The sequence below is a fragment of the Bubalus bubalis genome, chromosome 22, assembly GCF_019923935.1.
Source record: "Bubalus bubalis isolate 160015118507 breed Murrah chromosome 22, NDDB_SH_1, whole genome shotgun sequence".
In the NCBI taxonomy this organism is placed as follows: Eukaryota; Metazoa; Chordata; class Mammalia; order Artiodactyla; family Bovidae; genus Bubalus; species Bubalus bubalis.
The window spans coordinates 12,619,938-12,645,637 of NC_059178.1; the positions used below are offsets into that span (position 1 = coordinate 12,619,938).

Consider the following 25,700-nt stretch of genomic DNA (forward strand, 5'->3'; position numbering starts at 1 on the left):
GGAGGGCTCAGCGTTGACAGAGCAGGGAAGCCTGAAACGCAAAGGCTGCAGATCCAAGAAGCCAAGTGCCTTGTTCCTGAAACTTCAAAACCAGGTATAAGATCTTCCCAATGGACATAGAAGGCTAGCCACTCTCAGCCAGCTTCCAGCACTGTCCCTGTTCCTAAGCACACCTTGAATGTCAGTCCCGCTGCTTTGTCTTTTCCCGTGTTTCTCCTGGGTTCACAATACAGTTTTGTTAGGGAGATGCCAAGAAAGCACTCAAGCATTCAGTGGTTGTGAGATTCAATTCCACCTTGGAAGTTCCTTTTTTAATTGCCTTCTTGTTTGTTTTTTTTGCTGCCCCACTAACCTTGCCGTCCACCTCTTTCTCCCCTCTTCCCGTCTGCTGATGCTCTCGCAGAACAAAGAGCTCAAGACGCTGTCGGAGCAGCTATCAGCAGTCACCTCCACACACACCATGGAAGTGGAGAAGCTGAAGAAGGAGGTGGCCTGCTACCAGCAGAGCCAGGGTGAGGACAGAGGCCCGCAGCTGCAGGAGGAGGTGGAGAGCCTGCGGACCGAGCTGCAGAGGGCCCACTCGGAGCGCAAGGTCCTGGAGGACACTCACACCCGGGAAAAGGATGAGCTGAGGAAGGTCTGTTGGGGCCGGAGCGGTAGCTGGGTGGTGGGTGAGCTAATGCAGCACCCCTCCGAGGCAGTTTTGCTTCTTCCAGCTCTACAGCTGCCATGGACTTCCCTGGGGCTTGTGCCCAAGACTGACCATCCCTCTGTGTTTAGATGGAAAGTGCCCCTGCATTGGGGGAACCCACACAAGCACATGTCCATTCACCTGGCGAGTGTTGATTGAGTCTCTGCCCTTAGTGGGACACGATGGAATCCCCTGAAAGGTTACACATGTGTGCCTTTGGGCATGTCCCTTATAGCCTAGACTTAGCCACTGAAGCAGCTCTGTGGCCTCAGTCCTTGTTGGCAAGAGAAACGGTTTAGAGGTAGTGACCTTTATTGCCTGCAGGGATTAGGGGCAACCTCATGGCATCCCCTGGGCTTCCCCAGTGGCTCAGCGGTAAAGAATCTACCTGCCAATTCTGGAGATGTAAGTTTGATCCCTGGATCGGGAAGATCCTCTGGAGAAGGGCATGGCTACCCACTCCAGTATTCTTGTCTGGGAAATCCCATGGGACAAAGGAGCCTGGCGGGTTACAGTCCATGGGGTCACAGAAGAGTCAGACATGACTTAGCGACTAAACAACAAAACACCTAGGCATCCCTCCCCATAACCATAGTGCTTTGGGGAATTTGCCTAAAGTTTAAGTATTGATCGGTTCAGCCTGGCTCATCTACTCTGGCTGGCGTGCTCTGTAGGTTTACTCTTCATTCCATAAAATGTAACTTCTGGGATTGGGCCCTTGCCCCCATCTCAAATGTCAGGATGCAAAGAGTCCCTTCTCCATTCCTGAGATAGCTGTCCAAACCAGGGAAGTCCCACGTGCCCCTGCAGAGCCTTCCACAGCCTCAGTGTCCCATGCCATCTCTATGGCATGGCCCACGTGCTTAGTTCCTGTCCATCACTGGAGAGTCACAATGGGTTGAGAATCTGTGTGGGAAGGACTCAGTGTTTCTAATGTTGAAATAATAATTCTAAGTATTTAAAAATTGGGGCAAGCAGAATGCTTTCACAGGAATGGTCCTGAAATAGACACTGGAGTTTTGGATTCTCACCCCTGCATGGCCATTGCTAAGTGCCCACAGAAAATTTCTCTGACCTTAGTTCACTCATCTGTTTAAAAAAAAAAGAAAAGTTGGTTTCAGTTCAGTTCAGTCACTCAGTCGTGTCCGACTCTTTGCAACCCCATGAATCGCAGCATGCCAGGCCTCCCTGTCCTTCACTATCTCCGGGGCTTGACTAAACTCATGTTGATGATGCAATCCGACCATCTGATCCTCTGTCACCCTCTTCTCCTTCCGCTCTCAATCCTTCCCAGCATCAGGGTCTTTTCCAATGAGTTAATTCTTTGCATCAGGTGGCCAAAGTATTGGAGCTTCAGCATCAGGCATTTCAATGAACATTCAGGGTTGATTTCCTTTAGGATTGACTGGTTTGATCTCCTTGCTGTCCAAGGGACTCTCAAGAGTCTTCTCCAGCACCACAATTTGAAAGCATCAATTCTTTAGCACTCAGTCTTCTTTATGGTCCAACTCTCACATCCACACATGACTACTGGAAAAACCATAGCTTTGGCTAGATGAACCTTTGTCGGCAAAGTAATGTTTCTGCTTTTTAATACACTGTCTAGGTTTGTCATAGCTTTTCTTCAAAGGAGCAAGTGTCTTTTAATTTCATGGCTTCAGTCACCGTCTGCACTGATTTTGGAGCTCAAGAAAATAAACAGTGAGACTGTTTCCATTGTTTCCCCATCTATTTGCCCTGAAATGATGGGACCAGATGCCATGATCTTAGTTTTTCTGAATGTTGAGTTTTAAGCCAACTTTTTCACTCTTTTCCTTCACCTTAATCAAGAGACTCTTTAGGTCTTCTTCACTGTCTGCCATGAGGATGGTGTCATCTGCATATCTGAAGTTATTGATATGTCTCCTGGCAATCTTGATTCCAGATTGAGTTTCATCTAGCCCAACATTTTGCATGATGTACTCTCCATATAAGTTAAATAAGCAGCATGACAATATGCAGCCTTGATGTACTCCTTTCCCAGTTTAGAACCAGTTCATTGTTTCATGTCCAGTTCTAACTGTTGCTTCTTGACCTGCATAGTTTTCTCAAGAGGCAGGTAACATGGTCTGGTATTCCCATCTCTTTAAGAATTTTCCAAAGTTTTTTTGTGATCCACATAGTCAAAGGCTTTTGTGTAGTTAATGAAGCAGAAGTAGGTGCTTTTCTGGAATTCTCTTGCTTTTTCTATGATCCAACAGATTCTAGCAGTTTGATCTCTGGTTCCTCTAAATCCAGCTAGAACATCTGAAAGTTCTTGGTTCACGTACTGTTGAAACCTACTGTGAAGGATTTTGAGCATGAGCCTGCTAGCATGTGAAATGAGTGCAACTGTGCAGTCGTTTAAACATTCTTTGGCATTTCTCTTCTTTGGGATTGTAATGAAACTGACCTTTTCAGTCCTGTGGCCACTGCTGAGTTTTCCAAATTTGCTGACATATCGAGTGCAGCATTTTTCACAGCAGCATCTTTTAGGATTTGAAATAGCTCAGCTGGAATTCCATCACCTCCACTAGCTTTGTTCATAGTGATGCTTTCTAAGGCCCACTTGACTTCGCATTCCAGGATGTCTGGCTCTAGGTGAATTGATCACACCATTGTGATTATCCAGGTCATTAAGATCTTTTTTGTGTAGTTCTTCTGTGTATTCTTGTCACCTCTTCTTAATATCTTCTGCTTCTGTTAGGTCCATACCATTTCTGCCCTTTAATGTACCCATCTTTGTATGAAATGTTCCCTTGGTATCTCTAATTTTCTTGAAGAGATCTCTAGTCTTTCCCATTCTATTGTTTTCCTCTATTTCTTTGCATTGTTCACTTAGGAAGGCTTTCTTATCTCTCCTTGCTATTCTTTGGAACTCTGCATTCAGATGAATATATCTTTCTTTTTCTTCTTTGCCATTAGCTTCTCTTCTTGTCTCAGCTATTTGTAAGGCCTCCTCAGACAACTATTTTGCCTTTTTTGCATTTCTTTTTCTTGGGGGATTGTCTTGATCACCGCCTCCTGTATGTTATGAACGTCCATCCATAGTTCTTCAGGCACTCTATCAGATTTAATTCTTTGAATCTATTCATCACCTCCACTATATAATCATGATGGATTTGATTTAGGTCATACCTAAATGGCCTAATAGTTTTCCCTACTTTCTTCAGTTTAAGTCTTAATTTTGCAATAAGGAGTTCATGATCTAAGCCACAGTCAGCTCCTGATCTGGTTTTTGCTAACTGTACAGAGCTTCTCCATCTTTGGGTGCAAAGAATATAATCAGTCTGATTTCAATATTGACCATCTGGTGATGTCCATGTGTAGAGTCATCTCTTATGTTGTTGAAAGAGGGTTTTTGCTGTGACTAGTGCATTCTCTTGGCAAAACTCTGTTGGCCTTTTCCCTGCTTTATTTGTACTCCAAGGCCAAATTTGCCTGTTACTCTAGGTATTTCTTGGCTTCCTACTTTTGCATTACTGTCCCTGTGATGAAGAGAACATCTTCTTTGTATTAGTTCTGCCAAGGTCTTCCAGGTCTTTGTGGAGCTGTTCAGCCCCAGCTTCTTTGGCATTGCTGGCTGGGGCTGTCTGAGCACTTTAGAAAAATATTTTCAGGTCTCAGTGCACTGAGGGTTTTTCATTTTGAAAAGTCACCTTCCCATAAATGATTGTTCTTGTGTGCCCAGAGCTGTTTTGGAGGTCATTAACACTGAGCTCACTGGGTGGGATGCGGGTCTCGTGCCACCACTCTTTTATCATTGAGGGTATGTCCCATGCTTCTGTTGCCTGGTTTTGTGTTTAATCAAGCCTGCTTTCTCAAGTAATCATTAACTTACAGGAGTTTCACATATTTTTCTACTTAAAATCCCCTAGTGAGATAAACTATTGAGTCACCTGTTTTGTCCCTTCATTCTGTCCCTATCAGAATGAACTTCATTCTTCAGGGTAAAGCACATGCTTAAGGAAAGTCCTATTAAAATGTAGCTGTTAACGCAGGCCTGTAACCTATAAAGCATCAAATTCCAAACTGTGGTTTATGGATCCTTGAGAACAGATAGGCAGTAACCCTTGTATGTGAATAAAAGACAAGAAGGTAAAATCCAAAGCCAGAGAAAAGAGACCAAGTTTGAGACTTGAGACTGGTGATCCTAGGAGAAAAAGAAAAGCGGGTTCTCTGTATGTGGGTGCAAGTCACACGAGATGGTGTTAACCCAGCAGATCACAAAACCAGGGTCTCCTGTCTTCGCCTCCATGGAGAGCACTTGACTCATTGACTCCCCAGGCTCCTTCCCTGCTTCTCCTGGGACAATGGGATTTAGGGACTCAGAGCACTTTTAAAACATCCACATCTCCATCCAAGGGAGCCTAAGGATTGATAATATCCCAGTCTTCCTCCACAGAGCCAAATAAGGAAATGGGCTCCCTCCTACTTGCATTTGAAAAAAATGTTTCTATTGAAGTCTTGACCTGGGTCTTAAATGCAATGAGATCTTGGTCCTGGCAAGGAAAAAGAAATTCAAGGACATTGAAAAGGAATAGCAGGCACAGAGGCAGAACAAGAAAAGCACCTTCCCGACTGCAAACACAAGCACATCCTAAACTGGGCACATAAAGTGTGAAGCCCGCCTTTCTCCAGGAGGAGAACATGCTTGCAGGCGTGCTGAGTCACTTCAGTCCTGTCCAGCTCTGTGCAACCGTATGCATTGTAACCCGCCAGGCTCCTCTGTCCATGAGATTCTCCAGGCAAGAATACTGCAGTGGGTTGCCATGCCCTCCTCCAGGGGATCTTTCTGACCCAGGGATCGAACTTGCATCTCTTATGTCTCCTGCATTGGCCGGCTGATTCTTTACCACTAGTGCCACCTGGGAAGCCCCAGGAGGAGAATAAGTGGAAGCACGTTTGCCTCTTTCTCTAACGTCTTCCAGACATTTATTCTGGCGGCTGTGGGCATAGGCAGGTGCAGGCTGGCTCTGTCCCCCTCTGGTTCTTCTTTGCCGAGTCAGGGTTTAATATTTATTGAAGGCCCCGTGTCCAATCTTAACAAACACTGCATAATCAGACAATTGGTTTCTTCTCCGGCTTATCCAACAGCCTGCTCCTCGCAGAACAAGATTGATGACACGGATGAATCAGGGAGCGAGCTGGCTGCTGGCAGAAGTTTAATTAATGGATTTGATGTTTCTGTCAGCAAGTGCTATATTGGAACTGGCATCCTGGAAAAGTTGAGGCTCCGCACCCCTGACAGGATTCTCATCATCAGCCCACATGGCCAGGCCGCCTTGGGCTGTGGGAGGCCAGGTCCCCCTGGGGGCAGGAATTCAGTGCAGAGCCTGGGCATTGCCACCACCCTGTCCAGCCATAGGTGTTAGTTGACAGCTGTTCTATTAAAAGGACCTGTCATCCTGGCCTCGCCCCAGAGTGGTCTGCATCTCAGCGTGCAGCTTCTTTCCTTTTAGCCTGTGGGACGTGTGTTTTGTTTGTTCTTAAAGCTGTCAGTGATCCCTGTGCTGACTGACTTGTGCAGCTGTGCTGTTTCGTGTCCTTGATGAAGGAAACATGACTCCCAGGCCTGCCGTTGACACAGAGGCCACGGCTCATTGTCCAGAATCTGCTCCGCGGTGAGGCCAGCACGACCTGGCTTGGTGCGGGGTTGTGGGTGGGTGACGAGCAGGCCACAGCCAGATCCCTGGCTCTGAGCAAGGGGCCCTGGTATTTGTGAGCCCCCGGACCTTGAGTATTCAGGCTGGTGCAGTGGGGTTCTGGGTTGTATCGTATCATTAGTCACCCCACCACCAGCTGGTACTGACCTTGGGTAGTTCCCATGTAAAGGCTTTGGGGTTTTCCAAATACAATTAAATAGATCTGCCTTTGCAGGAGGTAGGGTTCTCACAGTGGAGTGTTTCGAGTCTTCCCCCAAAAGGTGCAGGACTTCTATGGCCCGTTAAGACTCAGAACTGTGCTATCGGAACGCTTCCAGAGAGGCTGATGGTTTCCAGGAGGATGCCACGCCGCCTCGTGGAAGGACATCATCTCACTGCAGCCTTTCTCAGCACTCACAGCCCTTCATTCATTCTCTTGTTATTTAGTGAGTGTATCTGTTAGGCCCTGTTCCATACCCTGGGGCAAAAGTAAGCGATTTTAAAAGTCCTTCTCATTTTTATGGTGCTTAAATATTTGGGGATTATTGGAGAATGCACAGACAGGAATCAGACACAAATTATCTCACATGGGCTGTAAAGAGAAATAAAGCAGAGGACAGGGATCCAGAGGGAGCCAGGTGGGCAAGGGAGGTTGTTTCATTCATGATGGCCAGATATGCCCTCTGAAAAGACACCCGAGTGAGGTGAGGAGTGAGCCGTGAGGACTTCTAGGGAGCAGGTGATATGGTACATCCACCGGCCCCGAGATGGGAGCAGGTTAGGTGGGATCAAGGCCCCATCCGGAGGCCATTGGGCTGAGATGGAGAAAGCAAGGAGAAAGGTGGTGAGGTCAGAAGAGAAAGGATCTTCTGACCTTGAAGGCAGCATTGGCTGTGAACCCTCCAGAAAGGTGAGCGAGTCTGTCTGAGGCTGTCGGTCCCTGCCACCCCAAACTCCTTCCTGAAGCTCTGCTGTCGGAACCAGGCCTCTGGGGCCTGCTCCAGGTTGTGGCCATCACTGTCCTTCAGATGTCAGCCCCTGACCTGTTGGGATGCAGGTGGCCTAGGCCCAAAGAACTGGGACCTGGTTGGCTCAGCATCACAGCGTGCAGTACCCCCGTCTGGCTGTGTGACCTTCAGCCAGCTCACTAACTTTTCTGTGCCTTGGTTTCCTTAAAAGCCGATGACGATGGCACCCACCTCACGGGTATTAAGGAAGCTGATAATGGCACCTGGGACCCAGTGCGAGCCTGGTGACTGTTAGCTCCTGTTCCCTCTGCCAGCCTGAGACTGGGTGGAGGGCAGCGGCTCCGCCTTAATATCCCTGGACCCCACCCTCGCTCCTGGTCCCACGTCTTGGTGCAGTGGGTGCTGAGTGACAGAGGCACACCTGTGATGCTGGGCCAGGGGTCCGCGCTCTGCCGAGCCTCTCTCTGGGGCTCTTTGTAATGATGGGACAGTCACTCCCCTCCCTGTAGCAGTGCGAGAGCCCACCCTTGGCCTCCTTTCTCTGTGTAGGAGCCCAGCGCAAGCGCGAGTCCCAGGTGAGGTCACACTGTGCCTCTGCACGGTCCCTTGTGCACTTTCTGCCCCCTCCTCCTCTCTGCTCAGGTCCATTTACCACCTTCTCAGTGAATAGGCCAGCAGCCCCTCCAGAACTTTGCAGAATTAGAAGTGTTATCCCTGCTGTGGGCCACCTTCGTGCTGTGGACCTTTGTGTGAGATGGTAGGTACACAGCCAGGAGGACAGAGGACACAGATCCCGGGGGCAGAAGAGCATCCTCCAATCTACTTGTCCCATGGTTTTCTACCAGAAAACTTGCATTTGGCTCTTTTTGCAGTGCAGATGTACTGGAGTGGGTTGCCATTGCCTTCTCTGTTAGCAGCAGCAGCAACGGTGCAAATGTCCAATTTGAAAAAATTTATTGTTGTTCAGTCGCTAAGTTGTGTCTGACTCTTTGAGACCCCATGGACTGCAGCACACTAGGCTTCCCTGTCCTTCACTATCTCCTGGAGTTTGCTCAAATTAATGTCCATTGAGTCGGTGATGTCATCCAACCATCTCAACGTCTATCGCTCCCTTCTCCTCCTGCCCTCAATCCCTCCCAGCATCAGGGTCTTTTCCAACGAGTTGGCTCTTTGCATTAGGTGGCCAAAGTACTGGAGCTTCAGCATCAGGCCTTCCAATAAATCTTTAGGGTTGATTTTCTTTAGGATTGACTGATTTGACTCCTTGCAGTCCAAGGGACTCTCAAGAGTCTTCTCCAGCACCACGGTTCGATAACATCAATTCTTTGGCACTCAGCCTTCTTTATGGTCCAACTCTTACATCCATACATGACTACTGGAAAAGCCATAGCTTTGACTTTTGAAAAAATCAGGAAAGACAAAACAAAACCAAAAACCAGAGCTACATTTGTATCCCCAAAGATTTTAACTAGTAAAGGCAGTTATTGAGCTAAGGCATGTGTTTCGTTTAATTTACCAGGGGCTAAATTAGCCTCATGGTAACAGGATTTATATCAATGTTGGTTCCCATGATCTGTCTCAAAAAACCTGTTAGAGGTAAGAACACTCCTAGTAATATTTCCTGGAAAGAGTTAAAAGACCCCCTCCACAAAAAAAAAAAAAAAAAAAAAAAGAAGAAGAAGAAAGAAAAGGAACTGCTACTTGATGCTTAATGAGGCCCCAAACCTGGTGAGCATGCTACTTCATTATTTCTCATGCTGAGGGGAGCACACCTGCTCAATTCTGTGTTGCTAAGTGTCTCTCACTGCAGTATGCATCCCTGCCAACAAAGGGAAGGCCACTTGGCTGCAGAAGCTTGTCACCCTCACGTTGCCAGCAACTCTCCGTCTGCTAGCTGGCTGGGGAGACTGGGGGTGGCCAGCACGTGGGGAGATGTGATTGGGGAAGCACTCTCTGCCCTCCTGGGATGTGGAGCTGGGATAGGGCCCACACCTCCTGCTGTGGGCCCACTTCCAGAACTGCTCCTACCAGGAAGAAAAGCAAAGCTCCCCAGTGCCACTTTGATGAATGGTTTAGAATAACAAAGCTGAGTTCATCAGAGGCCTACCTTCTGGAATCCGCGAGGGAGATGGAGGAAAGAAATGAGGCTTGTGCACAACAGAAATTTTTAGTGGGTACATGCTCATAAGTGTGACCCTCCCCAACCAGAGTTTTGGCTGAGATTGTAGATCGCAGGTGGTTGCAATGAGGCTTCATGATCTCAGGCTGCATTCAGGCAAGTGGAGGTTTCAGGCCCAACCTCATGGTGATGGCATGTGCCCTCTGTACCAGGCAGATGACACGTTCCATTTCAGAAGGTCCTCGCCTGCCTGTAGGATGCTCAGAGGATAGGGATGAGGGTGGTGAGGGGTCATGGAAGCGTCTCAGGTGATCACCTGCTCTTTGAGCTGCCTGCACGTTCAGAGGGCTGTTGAGGGGAAGCAGAGTCTAGCTCTATGGGAAGTCTGATTACTTTACAGCCTGCTCTGAACACCCACCTCCTGGGGCCGCTGGCTCAGGGGTTGCAGTCTTGCGCCTTCAAGGGGGGCTGGAATCCTGCCCTCCTGACCATGGCACCAGGTGGAGCCTCACTCCAGCTGAACCCTGGGCATTATTTGTAGAGGTTCACTCCACGTGGTTTCTTTTGTTGGTGGATTTCCGTTTGACTTGTACATCAAGAAAAGGGAAAGCTATTTTGATTATTTGCCAAGCTAATTTAAAGGCACACATGAGATCATTGCGTGGTGAACTGCATCTAATAACAGCAAATTAGATGAATTTGAAGAATCTTTTTTCCAGTAATGTATGTGCCTCCTGAATTGAATTATTCAATTAAACATGCTCATGTTTTCTAGAGGTTTTAGTCAATCATAAACACATTTTTAAAACCAAAAAACCCTTTAATGGAGTCCGGGTTTTTGCACTGGGAAAGCTTGAGCTCCTTTACTGGATCTGCAGGGCTCCTCATTCCTTCAACCAGTGTTGAGTGCTGGCCCAGGCCAGGTTCCGATGACGTGGCAGCATGGCTTGTGGCCCCTAGGTCCTCACTGAGGCCTCTGGTCCAGGCCAAGCAGGTGACGACGAAGCCGAGCCTCTGCCAGGGGGAGTTGGGGGTGGGCGGGGCTCTACAGGGACAGGTGGGCCCTGGAAGAGCCACACATCGAGCACAGGCCTCACCCACACCTGCAGGGCAGGAAGACTTCTGGAAGAGTGGCCGTGGAGAACTAAACCATGAGAAGTTATCCAGGGGAGAGCAGGGCGAGCAAGCTTGACAGGAGGAACACAGAGATGCTTAGGCAGCCGCTGGAGGGTGTGCAGAAGGCGGGCCCTGCTCAGGGCCTCTCCACCCTGAGGACAGAGGAAAAGTCTTTCCTAGCCTGGTTCTCACTCCCTCCACCCACCCAACTTTGTCTTTTCTCAGCCCCCTGCCTGAACCGCGTGTAAACACTACCGCACAGACCGGCTAGGATTCCCAGGCCAGGCCTCCCACCCTGCTGCTCCAGCTGCTCTCCTGTCTATAGACAACCCATCCCCCGGCCACCTGGGAGAGCCCAGATCCAGGCCTGGTCCAGACAGCCTGCTCCTACTGCCCATCAGTGCCATTCCTGGTGACCTTCTCCTTCTGACTCCCTTGGCGGTGGTGATTCTCAACAAGGGAGTCGTGCTGCCTTCTGAGTTCCTAAGGGGAGAACCATAGACCTCGCTCCTGGGCTCCAGCCTTGTGGAAAGTCTCTCCTGACCCTGTCTACGTGATGCTGAGGGTAGGGGCAGCAGTTCTCTTAACTCACCTCTTGGTGCCTTAAGTTTACCTTTAAAGCCTGGAGGAAGGGAAAAGGGTGTTGAAACATAGCCAGTTGAAACTCCAACTTCTCCAAGGCTTCTGTCCTGTAGCCAGCATCCTTGGGGCCTCCTTTCCTGCTTTTACTGCCACGGGGGTCTAACAGAGCTTGAAGGGCATGCAGGTGGGTCCTCCAGGATCTGGGTGGCCGTCTCTCCCCGTGGATTCTGTGCTACAGCGTCCCAGGCAGCGATTCAGGTCCCCATCGAGTCGCTGTGCACAGGCCAGTTATGACATGTTCTGTTACTGACTAAGGAAGGCATTTTGAGGCTCTTCCTACACAGGTTGGGAAGAATCTTCCCCCAAGGAGGTCATAAGATGTAGCAAAGATAGCCAGAACTGATTTCTTGAACCAAAGGGAGTGAGGTTGTTCATGGTGCCATTCAGCACAGTCTGCAGGGATGCTCATCACTCAGACCAAAACCAGCCTGCCTTACACTCATTTCTAAAAATCTTTAGCCACAGCTAGCACTTTGCATCACACTTGGTAAAGTAACAGCTTTGTTGAATATAGTTCATACAGCATAGTAGAAAGTCTACAGCAAGTCTCTTTCCCTTCCCCAGCATCTGGGCTGTGCTGGTCCTGGGAGACCGACATGGGCAAGGGGGAATAAAGATCAGAGATAGGGCTTCATTGTTAGCATCAGGCTTTCCTGAGACTCAGATTGGAGAGCTCAGAATTTACCAAATCATGGAACTAAATGCAAGGAGGCCAGTTATCACTGTGAGTTCCTGCACATGGCATATGAGCTTTGTGTAAGCTTTTCAGGAGTTTTTGTGGGCATTGGAAAACCATAAGCAGCAGTGAACTCATCTGTCTTGTTTTAATGGGATTTTTCTTTCAGTGTACAATTTTAATCTCCAAATGAAAGCTACTTTGGCTAATTCAGTTTTCTTAAGTTAAAAAAAAAAAAAAAAACAAAAAAACATTTAAATATAACCAGCTGAAGTTCAAACCCCACAGAAGGAGCCTTTCCTCAGCCCAGCATCACAGGCAAACATTTTTCCCCGCTGCTCTTTTTCAGCGAGTTGCAGACCTGGAACAAGAAAATGCACTCTTGAAAGATGAGAAGGAGCAGCTTAACAACCAGATCCTGTGCCAGTCTAAAGGTAGGTGCCAAGTGCTGGATTTTTCATTTTGGATTGGAATTTCTTTTCCAGACTGACTTCCCCCTGAGATTTCCACCAGGCGTGCAGTTGGTCTGGGTGCCACAGTGGGGAAAGGGTTCTAACAAAAGAAAGCTGAAAAAGAAGGGTGATTTTTAAGATCCCACTGCCGAATTTAGTTTCAGGAGGTATCATGCAGTGAGACGCACACATAATAGATGATATAATGCATGAGATCTGAGTTGGGGAGACCGTGCGCTCCAAGAGTGACGATGCAGTGTGCTAGCATCTGCGTGACCTTGAGCGAGTCCCTCGGTGACTGCAGTCCTCAGTTTCTTCATCTGCAAAATGGGCATAAGCCTGTGACCTACTTAGGATGGTGCTTGACCTGTCGTGAGCACTTAGGAACCGTGGTTATTGCTATTCTCAAGTTTAGCATCCACCGTACCTGTTGTGGTTTCTTCTCCCCAGTGGGTCACCTGTCAGTGTTTGCTGGAGAGGGGGTTGCGGGCCAGATCAGGGCCCCTCTCTCGAACATGCACGACCTGGGCTGCCGTCAGCTCCTGTGCGATGCCTGATCAAAGAGGAGCGGGGCGTGCAGACCCCGGTTCTCCCGTGACTCAGTGTGGCCTTCAGCAGGTGGCTCCCCTCCCCTCCCAGCTCCTCCACTGGACTATGCGAGTGCACAGACCTGCCCAGCATGGTGCTGTTGAAAACATTTAATAGTTCTAAATTTCCCTTTAAAAATTGTCTCTTTTCCACTGATTCGAATCTCAGGTGTGGGTAGGAGAAAAGCCCATCCACGTTCCCTCCTTCCCCTAACATAACCTGCGGCCTGGTCTCCTGGAGCCTCCTTTAATCCCTCTGCACAACAGGCACCTGAGCGGCCAGGAATAGGGAGGCGCGCTGGGTTTTTCCGTTGCTGTGACTGCTGTCTCGAGGGAGGGGCAGGCACAGTAACTGAGGGAGATGTGGTGTGCGTAGCGGCTTCTCTCCCTGGCCCCTGGGGGTGAGAGGGGCCTTCTCCCCTTCTGGACTGGAGCTGGGTCCATGCCGCCCTGGGCTCTGCCATGGGGGAGGTCGTTGAATAGACTCACCTAGTATCTGTGTCCTGAGCTTGTTGTGGGCGGCCTTTTAACCGGTGGTTAGTCACTTGTCTCCGAGTGAGTGGACGTGAGGGACAGCCACACAAGCAGCACTGTGGCTGCGGGCGCTTGCTTTCCAGATGAGTTTGCCCAGAACTCTGTCAAGGAAAACCTCATGATGAAGAAGGAGCTGGAGGAGGAGCGCTCCCGTTATCAGAACCTCGTGAAGGAGTATTCCCGGCTGGAGCAGAGATACGACAACCTTCGGGATGAGATGACCATCCTAAAGGCAAGGAGGGCAGTCCCGACGCCCACCCATCGGCTCTGTGCCCTTTTCCCCACGCGGCCGCCACCCCAGCACGGCTCTCTGCACGGCAATGCCCTGGATCGGTGTCCCCGCTACCCGCCCCCCACCCCACCCCAGAGTCCTCACCCGACCCGTAGGTGGTTCTCACACAAGCAAGCGGCTGGGTGATGAGTCGTTCCCAAGGGCAGCTGCTTTTCCAGCTTTGGGGTCTTATGAAGATTTTAGGACTTGAAGGGAAATTCTGCCTGCATGAATGTATCCCCTTTCTTATTTCTGTTCTGAAAAAGCCCCTGTGTGAGAGCGGGAAGGGTGTGGGCAGCACACACTGCGGGCAGGCCCTCAAGAGCCTGATGGTTTGTCCTAATCCTCAACGCGCATGTGAATACATAGGCGCATTTTCATATTTCAAGATTTGCCATTCTTTTTTATCCCATGTAACTGTTCCCTCTCGAAATGCACAAACAAGACTAAGTTAATTGCATAGAAACCAGGAAGAGAAGCTGAATAGGAACATATATAGAGATCTAAAATTTTCCCACCAAGATCACTTTGACTCTCAAAGGCAAATCAGATGCAAAGGGGGAAAAAGTTATTTTTAAGTGAACAGTATAAATGGTAAGCTCTATTTCTAATATGCTTACTATTTTGAAAAACCAAGATCAGTGGCACGCAGGTTGAAGCAGGGGTCGCGAGGGGCTGGAGTGAAGCCTTCTCCTCAAGAGGGAGGCTGACAACAGGACTGTGTGCACTGCAGGGCGATGGGGTTAAGGGTCGTTTCAGAAAAAATCCACCCAAGAGTTGGGGGTTTGCACTGAGGGAACGCAGTCCCGCTGTGGGGCTGTGTTCTCCTCGAGGTGTCACTCTGTTGCTTGGCTGGATGGATGGAAGAACTGTAGGTGAAATTTCTTATTGGAACAGCTCTATTTAGCCATCACTCCAAGAATCAGTGGTACCTATTCTTGTTGACAAGTGAGGCGGAAGTCTACTCTAGGGTCTGCCGTTACTTGGAAAATGATAGCTCTTATTAACATTAGTTCATTTTGAGTTTTCACGTTTCTCTCCCTGAACAGCAAACCCCAGGCCACCGGCGGAACCCGTCAAACCAAAGCAGCTTAGAATCTGACTCCAATTACCCGTCCATCTCCACGTCTGAGGTGGGAGACACAGAGGACACCCTCCAGCAGGTGGAGGTGAGGAAGGCAGGCTCTCGGCTGGTCTCTGCGCCCCGGGGTGGGGTGGGGTTGGTGCCCTGCGTGGAGCCCCCAAGGCTGGCAGCCACAGTGCCTACGGCTTGTTTCTGACAGCAGGGCCGCTTGGACTGTGGTGGACTTCTTGACTTTCTTATCAGCTCTCTGGAGTTGATATTTACTGCGCAAGGCAACAAGTTATTGTTCCCACTCTACATAAAGGAAGATCCCTGATTCCTCTTGCAAAACTGAGGACCCACTGCAGAGAGGTGAAATAGCTGGAGGAGCTAAGTCATTAGGACATGTAAATTAGCATCCCCACTTACTGTCACGGTGCACATAGTCATATCAACAGATACACAAGAAAATGTTCCTTCCTGACTTAGCAGCTGGATAAAACGCAGAGAACAGCAACAAATATTTCAAACTCCAGATATTTGCGGAATGACTGTATCTTTGTCAGTAATGGCCTCTTAGAGTCACTCGATGGTCTTTATAGTCTGTGTGTAATTTTATCAAAGGTACATAGACAAAGGATTTTTCCTCTGGCATTTGAAAAGCAGAAAATGACAAGCATGTAAAACGTTATGTAGCACGTGGAGATAGATGTAGAAGAGATAAAAACAAACATGACAAATGAAAAACAAAACAACAAATGTACTTTGAGACGTCCCTGTGCCAGACACTGCTTCCAGGTGCTAGGGAAACAGTAGGGACTGACCCAGAGGAAGTCCCTGCCTGCATGAAGCTTGTCTGATGGAAAGCTAGACAGTAATCAGTCGATGGAAGATGCTGGCTTAAGTCCCTTCATTTTGCTTAGCAATCTCCTCCTTTTTCAGAGGCTTTGGTCAGCCAGATACACCACCCAAGTGTTTCTTTGTGTGACAAGTTTACATGCAGACATAAGCACTTCCATCGGTGGATTTATGTTCTTTAAGGAAGCTGAGGCTAGGTCTTGGGACTGGCCGAGCAGTACACTCGGTGCTGGCTAAGCACAAAGCATTCATTAAGTGCTGAATGAACCAAGTTTTGTTGTCCCATATGTACACACGTAGACTTTCTAAAAAAACTTTTCATTTTGTATTGGGGTATAGCCAATTAGCAAACAGTGTTGTGATAGTTTCAGCTTAATAGCCAAGGGACTCAGCCATAGGTATACATGTTTCCATTCCTCCCCTTAAAAATCCACGTGGATATGCTTGTGCAGATATCCGTGTTTGTCACCCCCACATTTGACAAACTCTTGAGGACAAACCAAGGCATGAATCTTAAGGAAGAAACCTACTGGGAATTGGTGGTGTGGAGCCTGTTGGATAAGTGGGTTGCCTGGCAGGACAAGTGATGGTTTTGTTTCGAGGTGCAATGACGTGGCGTTTGACAGCCCATTTATAGTCATTAGCAACCACACTGATCCTGTATCAGGATGCATTACATCCTGGGTTTTACAGTGTCTCTGGTTCGAGACCATTCTCTAGAAATGAGCTCTTTTAACTTCCAAATAAAGTGGTTGCGTCTTTATCCATCTGTTCCTGGAGTGTATGATCAGTTATCTTAAGTGTCTCACACGGAACAATATAGGTGACTGAGATGCAGATGTTATTCAGACAGAGAGTGAGCCTGGAGCACCAACTTTAATATGAAAATGCCACATGGTTGGCGTTGGCTTTGTCTCAGAAGTCTGGATTGGTGATGTCTAGGAGGGAGATGGAGGACAGACAGCTGACATGAGGGACATGTGTGTTCCCTAAGGCATCCGTGCTATTAAAACTTTCTCTTCCTGCTTCCTGTCTTCCCTGGAAGGAAATTGGCCTGGAGAAGGCAGCCATGGACATGACTGTCTTCCTGAAGCTGCAGAAGAGGGTGCGGGAGCTGGAGCAGGAGAGGAAGAAGCTGCAGGTGAAGCTAGAGAAGAAAGAACAGCAGGACGGCAAGAGAGTCCCGGTGCGTGAAGGGGCTGCAAGCCTGCAGGGGCACGCTCCCAGGGTGCTGGCCTCAAAATGACCCTGCTCACTCCTGCCAGGGCACATGGGCCGGGTGTGACCCCGCAGGGTCGTGCTGGGCCTGGGTGTCAGGGAAGCGCTTCATCTCGTGTTGGTGACCTATTGAGTCTTCTCTGCCAGTGCCCACATCACCCCAGTTGGACAGGAGTCCACTTCCCAAGTAACCCCAGGGCAGAGAATTTCCACTCGTGAAGCCAATGGGGAACCTGTGTCACTGTCGCCCCCTTGCAAAGAGAACCAGGGTGTGATTAGAGTATAAATACAGGTGGCCCTCTGCACACTTGAAAATTCACCTGTGACTCTAGTCAGCCATGGTTCTACATCTGAGGAGTCAACCAATCACCGATTGTGTCCTGCTGAAGAATTTACCATTGAAAAGCACGCAAAATTAAGACTCATGCAGTACAAACCCAGGATGGTTCAAGGGTCGACTGCGTAGGCAAAAGTCAAATCTGAGAAAATCGATGGCCTTTTGTACCTGGAATCCAGTGTGGGCTTGAGTTTAACCCCATTGGGTCAGGGGCAGGGCCAGTTTGCAGTCAGTCACCCTTCTTTCATAGGACTGTACCTTCATCTCAATCTAAGTTATCATCCACATCTTGGGTCTTGAAAAGATATTTCTTGAAACCTTCGTGTCTACAGATGTATGGCTCTATCTATGGACCTACCGGGCACCTATGCAGCGCTCAGCATTGTGCTGGTGTCAGACTCATTGTATGTGTTGAATGTTTATTAAATGAGGGAAATTCAAGCAAAAGAGAAATTCACAGATTGACTAGATTGTAAATTTGAGGGATGTGTAATCTAGTTCAGTTGGACCAGATATAACATAGATGAAAAATGAAAAATACCATTGGTGGTATTTGTAATAAGTGCCAGGTTGAGTACAGACAGGTTGGTACTGTAGGAATAGAGAGTCCACTGCTGTTAGCAGTGATGCAGAGGTAACCGCCACTTGCTGTAAGAACCACTTCTGATGGGATTCGAGGCCATTCTGCAAGGATCACATCATTAGCTGACCTCATAGTGGGTTTGTGGAAGGCCTTGCGTCTGTTTTCATTCCCTGATTGTCCATTGTGGGGTTTGACCCGCTCCCTGCATCCTCAGCCCCACCCCCATCCTACCCCATCCGACTACCTTTCTAATCAAGCATGATACAGACGCTGATCTGTGTTGCTGGTAAATTCCTAGGCTTTTTCTTGAGCAGGAAGTGGGGAGGTAAATCTTGCTGATGGATTTAAATCTCTCAGGTGGATTAGATGCAGAATGGAGAGTGAAAGGATTAGGTTTATAAATGACTCATTCAATTAGGAGAGAAGCTGCCCTGACTGGCGCACGCAAATCAAAGAGATGAAAAGCTCACAGACATCAAACCAGGCCTGACCTGGAAGTTCCTGGCCGCTTGGCTGCCCCTGCAGGCTCACTCTGCAGGCTCCCCACCCCAGGGCTGCCAGATAACTTCAGAATCTGGGCTTTCAGACTTCTGCTTGTGTTGACACCAGAGAAAGTGGGTATGGTGGTGGTGGTGATTTAGTTGCTCAGTCATGTCCAACTCTTTGCAACCCCATGGCCTGTAACCACCCAGGCTCCTCTGTCCATGAAATCTCCCAGGCAAGAATACTGGAGAGGGTGGCCATCCCCTTCTCTGGGGGATCTTCCCGACCCAGGGATCCAACCTGATCGCCTGCATTGCAGGCAGACTCTTTACCCTCTGAGCCACCAGGTAGGCTCAGAAAGGGTATATCTCTCCTTAAAAAATAATCACTGAGCAAGAGTTAGAACCACAGGTTTGGCTCAGAGCCCTGGAATGTGCATGGAGCATCTCTGCTTAAGAAGAATGGCCTTGTTTCTGCCAGAATTCAGTAAAGAAGGCAAAAGTAGGGAGGGGAGAGTATGGGATCTCTGCAGAAACCCTGAAACTGAACTTTCTGAGAGCATGTTCTGGGGTCTGCCCTTGGTCCCCAGAGGAATTCTGAGCCACCTGGGTCTTTATTCTGGAGCAGTATGGCCCTGGGCTCAGCTCCAGAGAGAGGCCAGGCTCTGGATGTGGAATGACAGGGAAGACAATAGGGAGTCTATCAGCGTGGGTGGGACTGAGCCTGCCGTGGTGGGGACCCTCTAGGACAGCCAGTCGGTGTGTCTGACTTCCCATCCCCCCTGCTCCCTCTCCTCCGGCCTGGCTACCAGGGGGTTTCCAGTGGGCGGTCCACTTAGAAACATAACTGCCAATCCACGTTAATACAGCGCTTCAGGTTTTGCATAGATGATCTCCGTTTTCCAAGAACCTAAAGCTCTCAGTGTGGGGCAAACCCCTGTTGCATTAGGACACCAGCGCAGGCCTCTCCCCAGGGCAGCAAGTCATAAGCTGACCCTGAGTGGTCACAGCCCCACCCCTGGGGATGCTGGGAGACGAAGCAGAGGCTGCTTTCCCAGGTCACAGGCTGGAAACCGTGGAGCCAGTGTCACTGTCCTTGACCTCAAAGGGGCTACAGGAGGGGCTCAGATCCAGCCCCTTCCTCCCAGCCTGGGACACACCTCCTCTGTCGACAGCTGGACTTCAGGCTGCCAGCACTATGTATAATCTAATTAAGCTCTGTCAGGTTTAACTCCCTAAACCCTCTCATTCATGGACCGTCACCCACTACTTGAGATCACCCCAAGCAGTTAACCCTTTACAGAGGTTTGTCTACCCCTTCTCAGTGGACAAGTCAAGTCCAAGAGCTGCCAGACAATTCCAAGAGTCATTGGCTCAGCTGAGTCCTAATGGGCGAGTATTCCTGTGGTTGTCATTGACAATCCCAGGGGTGCAGCTGTGATGTCAGACCGCATCCACGGTGCTCTGCGTGGGCCAGCTGGCTCACTGCCTGTCGTAGGTTCTTATAAGGACCTGGAGGAAGCAGACTTCTCTACAAGGTGCTCAGAGTAACTTAGTTGGGAAAACGGTTCATGTGCACACACATCCCCCAAACAACCGAAGAGGAGCTCGTCAACATAATAAGTACAGAATTATTATGTTAACCTTCTTAGTAAGCACGCAAGTCTGATGGTGTTAGTTTTGTAGGGCTGCTGAAACAAAGTACCACAAACTAGATGGCTGAAAACAACATGAATTTATTCCCTCATGGCTCTGAGACCAGAAGTCAAAAAGTCAGTGGTCAGCAGAGCAGTACTCTCCTAAGGGCTCTTGGGAGATGACCCCAGTCTCTGCCTGCATCTTCAGGTCACATGGCACTCTTCCCTGTGTGGGTTTCTTTTCTCCTCCTCATAAGGACCCCAGTCATATCCGACTAGGGACCATCCTAATGACCTCGTCTTGACCTGCTCACATCTGCAACGGCCTGTTTCCAAAGGGGGTGACAATCACAGGCACCAGGGGTTAGGACCAGTGTATCTTTTTAGCAGACATGGTTCAACCCATAACAGTATGATTTGTATTCAACCTGTAGGTGCTCATGAAGATCATGTGAACGAAGTTATGTAGGGGATGTGGGCAGGCAGGGAGGGGTTAATTACAGAGAGCTCTGTGGTGGCCTATGGTAGGAAGCTGCACTTTGGAGGCAGAAAAGAGACGGACACACGGAGGGTGAGGGTGCTGGGTTCACGAGGAAGGGTCAAGCCCCTCCTGACCGTGGAGGGAGGTCCTCCTGGGGAGCAGCCAGCCTGTGGCCCGTGCTCACCTCTCTGCCTCGTTATCCACACAGGCGGAACAACCAAGCAATGACTCAGATTTGGACCAGGATGCAGATCTAGCCTACAACAGTCTGAAGGTAAGATTCTTGGAAGACAAGCTTCCTTGAACTGCCCCTGTGGAGGCCTGGTGATGACTTGGGCGGCAGCAAAGCCTCCTGAGCTCCCGTCTGCTCTAAGTGGGGCCATCAGCACAGTTTCCTCTTCCTCCGTTTGTTTCTTCATCTTCAATATGAGGGGAAATTTGTATGGTGGCTCAGATGGCAAAGAATCTGCCTGCCATGCAGGAGCTCTGGGTTCTATTCCTGGGTCAGGAAGATCCCCTGGAGAAAGGAATGGCTACCACTCCAGTATTCTTGCCTGGAGAAAATCCCATGGATAAGAGGAGCCTGGCAGGGTTGCAAAGAGTCAGACACGACTGAGCGACTAACAGACGTCCTCCACGAAACTATATATGCTAATAGGAAATTTTCCCTCTATACAACACCCCCAGCCCAAAATTTGCCAGTTTTCCACACCAAACAATTCTCCAGTTCTCTGTGGACACCAACTAGGTGTCCTTCAGTTAAATTCAGTTCTGGTACAAACTACTGAGAGTTAACAGAGAAATGCCCACGTGGGTAGTGGAGTGGTGGGAAGGACCCTGTACCAACCTTGGAACTCACTTTCTCTGCTCCACCCTCAGTTTCCTCATTCATTAAGGAAAGGGGTTATGCCCAGTGATCTCCCAGCTCTGTGATCCTATGGCTCTGTAACAAGTGTGCAACCAATGCCTGCTTATCCATGTTCTTGGTTTTCTCTGGGAAACTTTGAATTCCATGTATTCCAGGACCCTGTCAGCAATTTATATAAAATTATCAGACTTTAAATTGCCTGACTTCATCTTAAACACAAAGTTAAATATTTTGCCTTGAAATTTTAAATACATTCCAAAATTGAGTTTCAATAGTATTCTTGGCTCTGTACATAGGCAATTTTTTTCTCTGCTAGCACTGGCAGTTGGTGGCTTTCTGTATGACCAAACCAGTGTTCTTGGTCTCTTCTCCAAAACACCAGTCCGTGTGATGCTCCTTAGAAGATGGGGGCAGAGAGGCCCCTCTAGACAAATAAATATAGGATGTTGTGGTTTAGTCGCTAAGTCGTGTCTGACTCTCATGATCCCCATGGGGGTATAGCCCACCAGGCTCCTCTGTCCACTGGATTTCCCAGTCAAAAATACTGGAGTGGTTGCCATTTCCTTCTCCAGGGGATCTTCCAGATCCAGGGATCGAACCTGGGTCTCCTGCATTGCAGGCAGATTCTTTACTGACTGAGCCATCAGAGTTAGGATATCTATCATTATATATCCTCTTTTGTAAAGTCAAAAAATATATTAACATATTAGGGTTCCAGGAAGTCCTCTGTTAACATGTGGAAACTTTAACCCAGTGCTTCCATGAAGAAAGATTTTGTAGCTGGATGCATCTAGAAATACGAACCCTGCTGAATCACTTAGAGGAATGCGACCCTAGTAGGGGTATCATGTCGGATCCTTAGTACCAATAACTTTGGGTTGTGGTTTCAAGTCCAGGCCCAGACTTTGACCTCTTGCTGACATAGTCAGAACCTCTCTGTGGCCCGACATTAAAATGGGAAGGTTATTGTTAGCTTCCCAGGCGGGCAAGGCTGGTGATTAAGGAAGGTGGTGGAGGAGGAAGCCCTCCTGGGAAGGGTGCCCTGACCCCAGGGAGTGACAAGAGTGTTGCTGGGCCGCCTCCCAGAGGCAGGAGCTGGAGTCGGAGAACAAGAAGCTGAAGAATGAGCTAAACGAGCTGAGGAAAGCCGTGGCCGACCAAGCCTCGGAGCACAGCCCAGCTACCGCCGGCACCCCCGACAGCTACAGCCTCCTGCTGAACCAGCTCCGGGTGGCCAACGAGGAGCTGGAGGTGCGCAAGGAGGAGGTTCTCATCCTGCGGACCCAGATCGTGAGCGCCGACCAGCGCCGCCTGGCGGGCAAGGGCTCGGTGAGGAGGGGCCCACGGGCCAGTGCGGGGAGAGGTGCTTTCCTTAGGTGTCTTCACCCAGGAGGGTCTTCATCCTACAAGACCAGAGTCTTTTGCTCTAGAGTCGCCTCTAAAAGTAGAGCAAGCTACCTGCTGTCCTCCCAGCATGACTTCATGGGAGACTTTGCTGGAAGCTTCTAGAATCTTCTGAAGTTACTCGATAGGAGCACGTTCAGAAGGAAGGAGGGGCAGAATCAGAGCGCACCTGGGCCACAGCCTGAGCAGCTCCCCTTGGCCTGCCTTTTCACCTTAGGTCTTGTCCTTTGTTACTTTGTTACCTAGGTGGAGAAAGCCTTTCCTCTCTCTCTCAGCCTCCCAGGGTGACAAGTCAAATGCAGCATTTGTTCCTAATGTTTCCGCCTCCTGCACAGATTGAGGAGCAGGAATGGAGGGGCCAGGGGCCGCCTGGGCTGCCCTGGGCATGGGCCTAGGGTGTGGTGGGGCAGGTGTGTGAGCAGCACTATTTGTGGGGGATGTCACACCGGGACAGACTTCAGCTGTGTCCTCTGCATTCGGGGAGCTTTCTCCTCCAGGGACATCTTGCCTCTCTCCACCCCATCGTACCAGCCCCCCTGCTCTGCACTCGCTGTCTTTCACAGCCAGGCCTTATTGCTCCCTGACTCTCCCCATGTGATTCTAAAATCTCATTCCTGCCAGGGATTAACTCCTGTTATCTGAAGTCTTCCTGGGCCTTCATCTTTTCCCAAAGACTCATTTTTTTTCCACCTCTGTGTATGAAGTCATTTCATGACAGTTATTCGTATAACCAGAGTTCTTTCTCTCTTAATCGGGGATCTCCTAGGAGCCAAACATCAATGCCCGAACCAGTTGGCCGAACAGCGAGAAGCACGTGGATCAGGAAGATGCCATTGAGGCCTATCACGGGGTCTGCCAGACTAACAGGTAAGCCCCACCTCTCAGTGACTGCGCCTGGGGGAGGCGATCAGGCAGGGGCCCTGCCCAGCCTGGCACGTGAGACCCCTCCTCAGGCACTGACCATGCGCTCAGTATTGGTTATTATGGGAGATAAGTGGGGAGGAGCGGAGTCGGTAAGTCCCATGCACTGAAGTAGCCCGCTGTTAGCGTCAGGAAGACTCCAGTGAACACCCCTGGAGCATCTAGAACCCAGATCCTCTGAGCAGCCCTGACAGGAGCAGAGGGAGGCCTGACCGGGAGTGACTTCTGTAGAAACGGGAACAGGCGTCAGGTGAGCCCGCCTGAGTGGTAGCAGGGAGCCTGCCGCAGCTGCTTGCTGCCGTGCTACCGTCTTCACCAGCCCGGCTGGTGAACAAATGTGACGGTGGGCCCCGTGCCCTATCATTGAAGACATGGAACCCACGCCAGGCCCTGCAGAGGTTGGATGGGAGACTCTGACCACTGCCGGATTGGCTAAAGAGATTTCCCAGGACTTCAGTGAACTGACCACCTTTAGTTCCCCCTCAAGGATGAGCTACCCAGGATTAAGGCAAAAGAGAGTGGCCGAGAGAGGCAGAGGACCAGGGTGGAGCAGGGCCCTGGCGGTAGCACACCTGAGCACAGGAGAGGGTGCACGGAGGATCTGTCTGCTCACCAGCTCTTGAGTGACAGCGCTCGTTTCCTCGTCTGGCCTGGGGACAGTCTCGGCAGCCTGCCGCACGGTGACTGGGATGGGCGAGTTCGTCGAGTGTAGCTCAGTGCTGCTGCCTGGGAAAGCGTGCAGTTAGCGGTGTTGGTGTAGAAACTGTTAGTAGTTGCGCCTCCTTCTGCCTCCCTGGGCGCTTGTGTCAAGTTGGAACTGGCCCTTTCCCCTGGCCACCTTTCTCTCTCCCTGAATGTTGATCAGTCACTAAGCATTTATTCAAAATTGCAGGAAGCGGAAATTGTCAGCAGGGGGCCCTGGGAATGCGTGGTGAACCGTTGGTAGGAAAGTCACTGAATGACGTGAGGACTTCCCAGGGCTTTGATGCCCCGTCTCCTCATCTAGCTCCTCTTTCCGCCCATGAGGAAGCTGAGCAGCTCAGGCCACACAGCAGGCCCGTAGCTGAGTCAGGGTGGAAGGCGAAAGGCCTGATGCCCAGGCTGGGCTGCTTCCAGCCGACTGCATAGGCGATACGAAGGTAAAGGTATTCTCGCAGGCCCCCAGGAGGAAACCATTTATTTCAAGAGAGCTATAATTCTTTTCCATAAAGGAAGGAAAAAAGAAAATGAAAGTGAATTTCTGCATGCCAAAACTGCAGGCAAGATTTACTCATTTTAAATTATCTTGGGTGAAGATAAGAAATGAGATGAATAAGAAAAAGGAGCACAGATGACATTTAAAAAAAATGTTTTTAAAAGAAAGAAGAAAACAGGGAGCTTGGTCCTGATGGCGGAGTGGGAATATCTTTCTGATCTCCCTTTTTATTCATCCAGATGGTTTGTCAAAGTCCCGAGTCAAGGTTTTCCCAGGGCATGCTTAATACCCTGGATTCGTCTTCCTTTACAGCAATGATAATGATGGTTATAAAATAAAAATAGCTTTTCTTATATCTTAAAATAATTCCATACCCAGCAAGCCCAGGGTACAATAGGGAACTAACAGCCTGTGACACCGAGTTAAGTATAGAAGGGAGCCGCTGCCTCCAGGAGGGAAAGCCAGGGGAACCAGTTCTCCAAGTGCCTGGAAGGGACGTCAGTGGGTTTGTCAGTCTTCTTCGTGAGTCCCAGCGGTCAGGGAGGACACCAGTGGGCAGGCGGGCAGGACCAGAGGATTGGGATCTGATTGCTGGGGCCCAGCCAGCAAGCGCATCCTTTCCAGCAAAGGTGCTTTGAAGGCACAGTTGCTCTCGGTCTCCTACCATTTTCCTGTGGTGGAGTGTGTTCTGGCTTAAATGTAAATTGTATTATGCAGGGACAGTTTTGGAGTTCCGTGGTTGGAAAGTCTGTCCTCTCCCTAGAAAAACTTACACTTGTAACGCTGAATTTTTCTTAGGTTTCCAGAGAGAATGTAGACACACACACACACCCCCCCAACCTGATCACAGCCCCTCCAAGAGCACTGGTCCCCAAGTTCAGAACCTTTTCACTTGCTAACTGTCATAGTCTATAGAGTTACTTTTCTGATCTTT

The 25,700-nt window shown here is 49.5% G+C and overlaps 1 protein-coding gene across 2 annotated transcripts in view; it reads left to right on the top strand.

The window, feature by feature from the left end:
- MYO5B (myosin VB) overlaps window positions 1–25,700 on the top strand; it is a 331,025-nt gene that overhangs the window by 272,785 nt on the left and 32,540 nt on the right. For both annotated transcript variants that reach the window (XM_025273190.3, XM_025273191.3), the window contains exons 22-29: window positions 404–637; window positions 12,225–12,309; window positions 13,532–13,680; window positions 14,769–14,888; window positions 16,686–16,826; window positions 20,587–20,652; window positions 22,333–22,575; window positions 23,417–23,517. In XM_025273190.3, coding sequence (XP_025128975.3) covers window positions 404–637; window positions 12,225–12,309; window positions 13,532–13,680; window positions 14,769–14,888; window positions 16,686–16,826; window positions 20,587–20,652; window positions 22,333–22,575; window positions 23,417–23,517 — 1,139 coding nt within the window. The remainder of the gene's footprint in view (window positions 1–403; window positions 638–12,224; window positions 12,310–13,531; window positions 13,681–14,768; window positions 14,889–16,685; window positions 16,827–20,586; window positions 20,653–22,332; window positions 22,576–23,416; window positions 23,518–25,700) is intronic.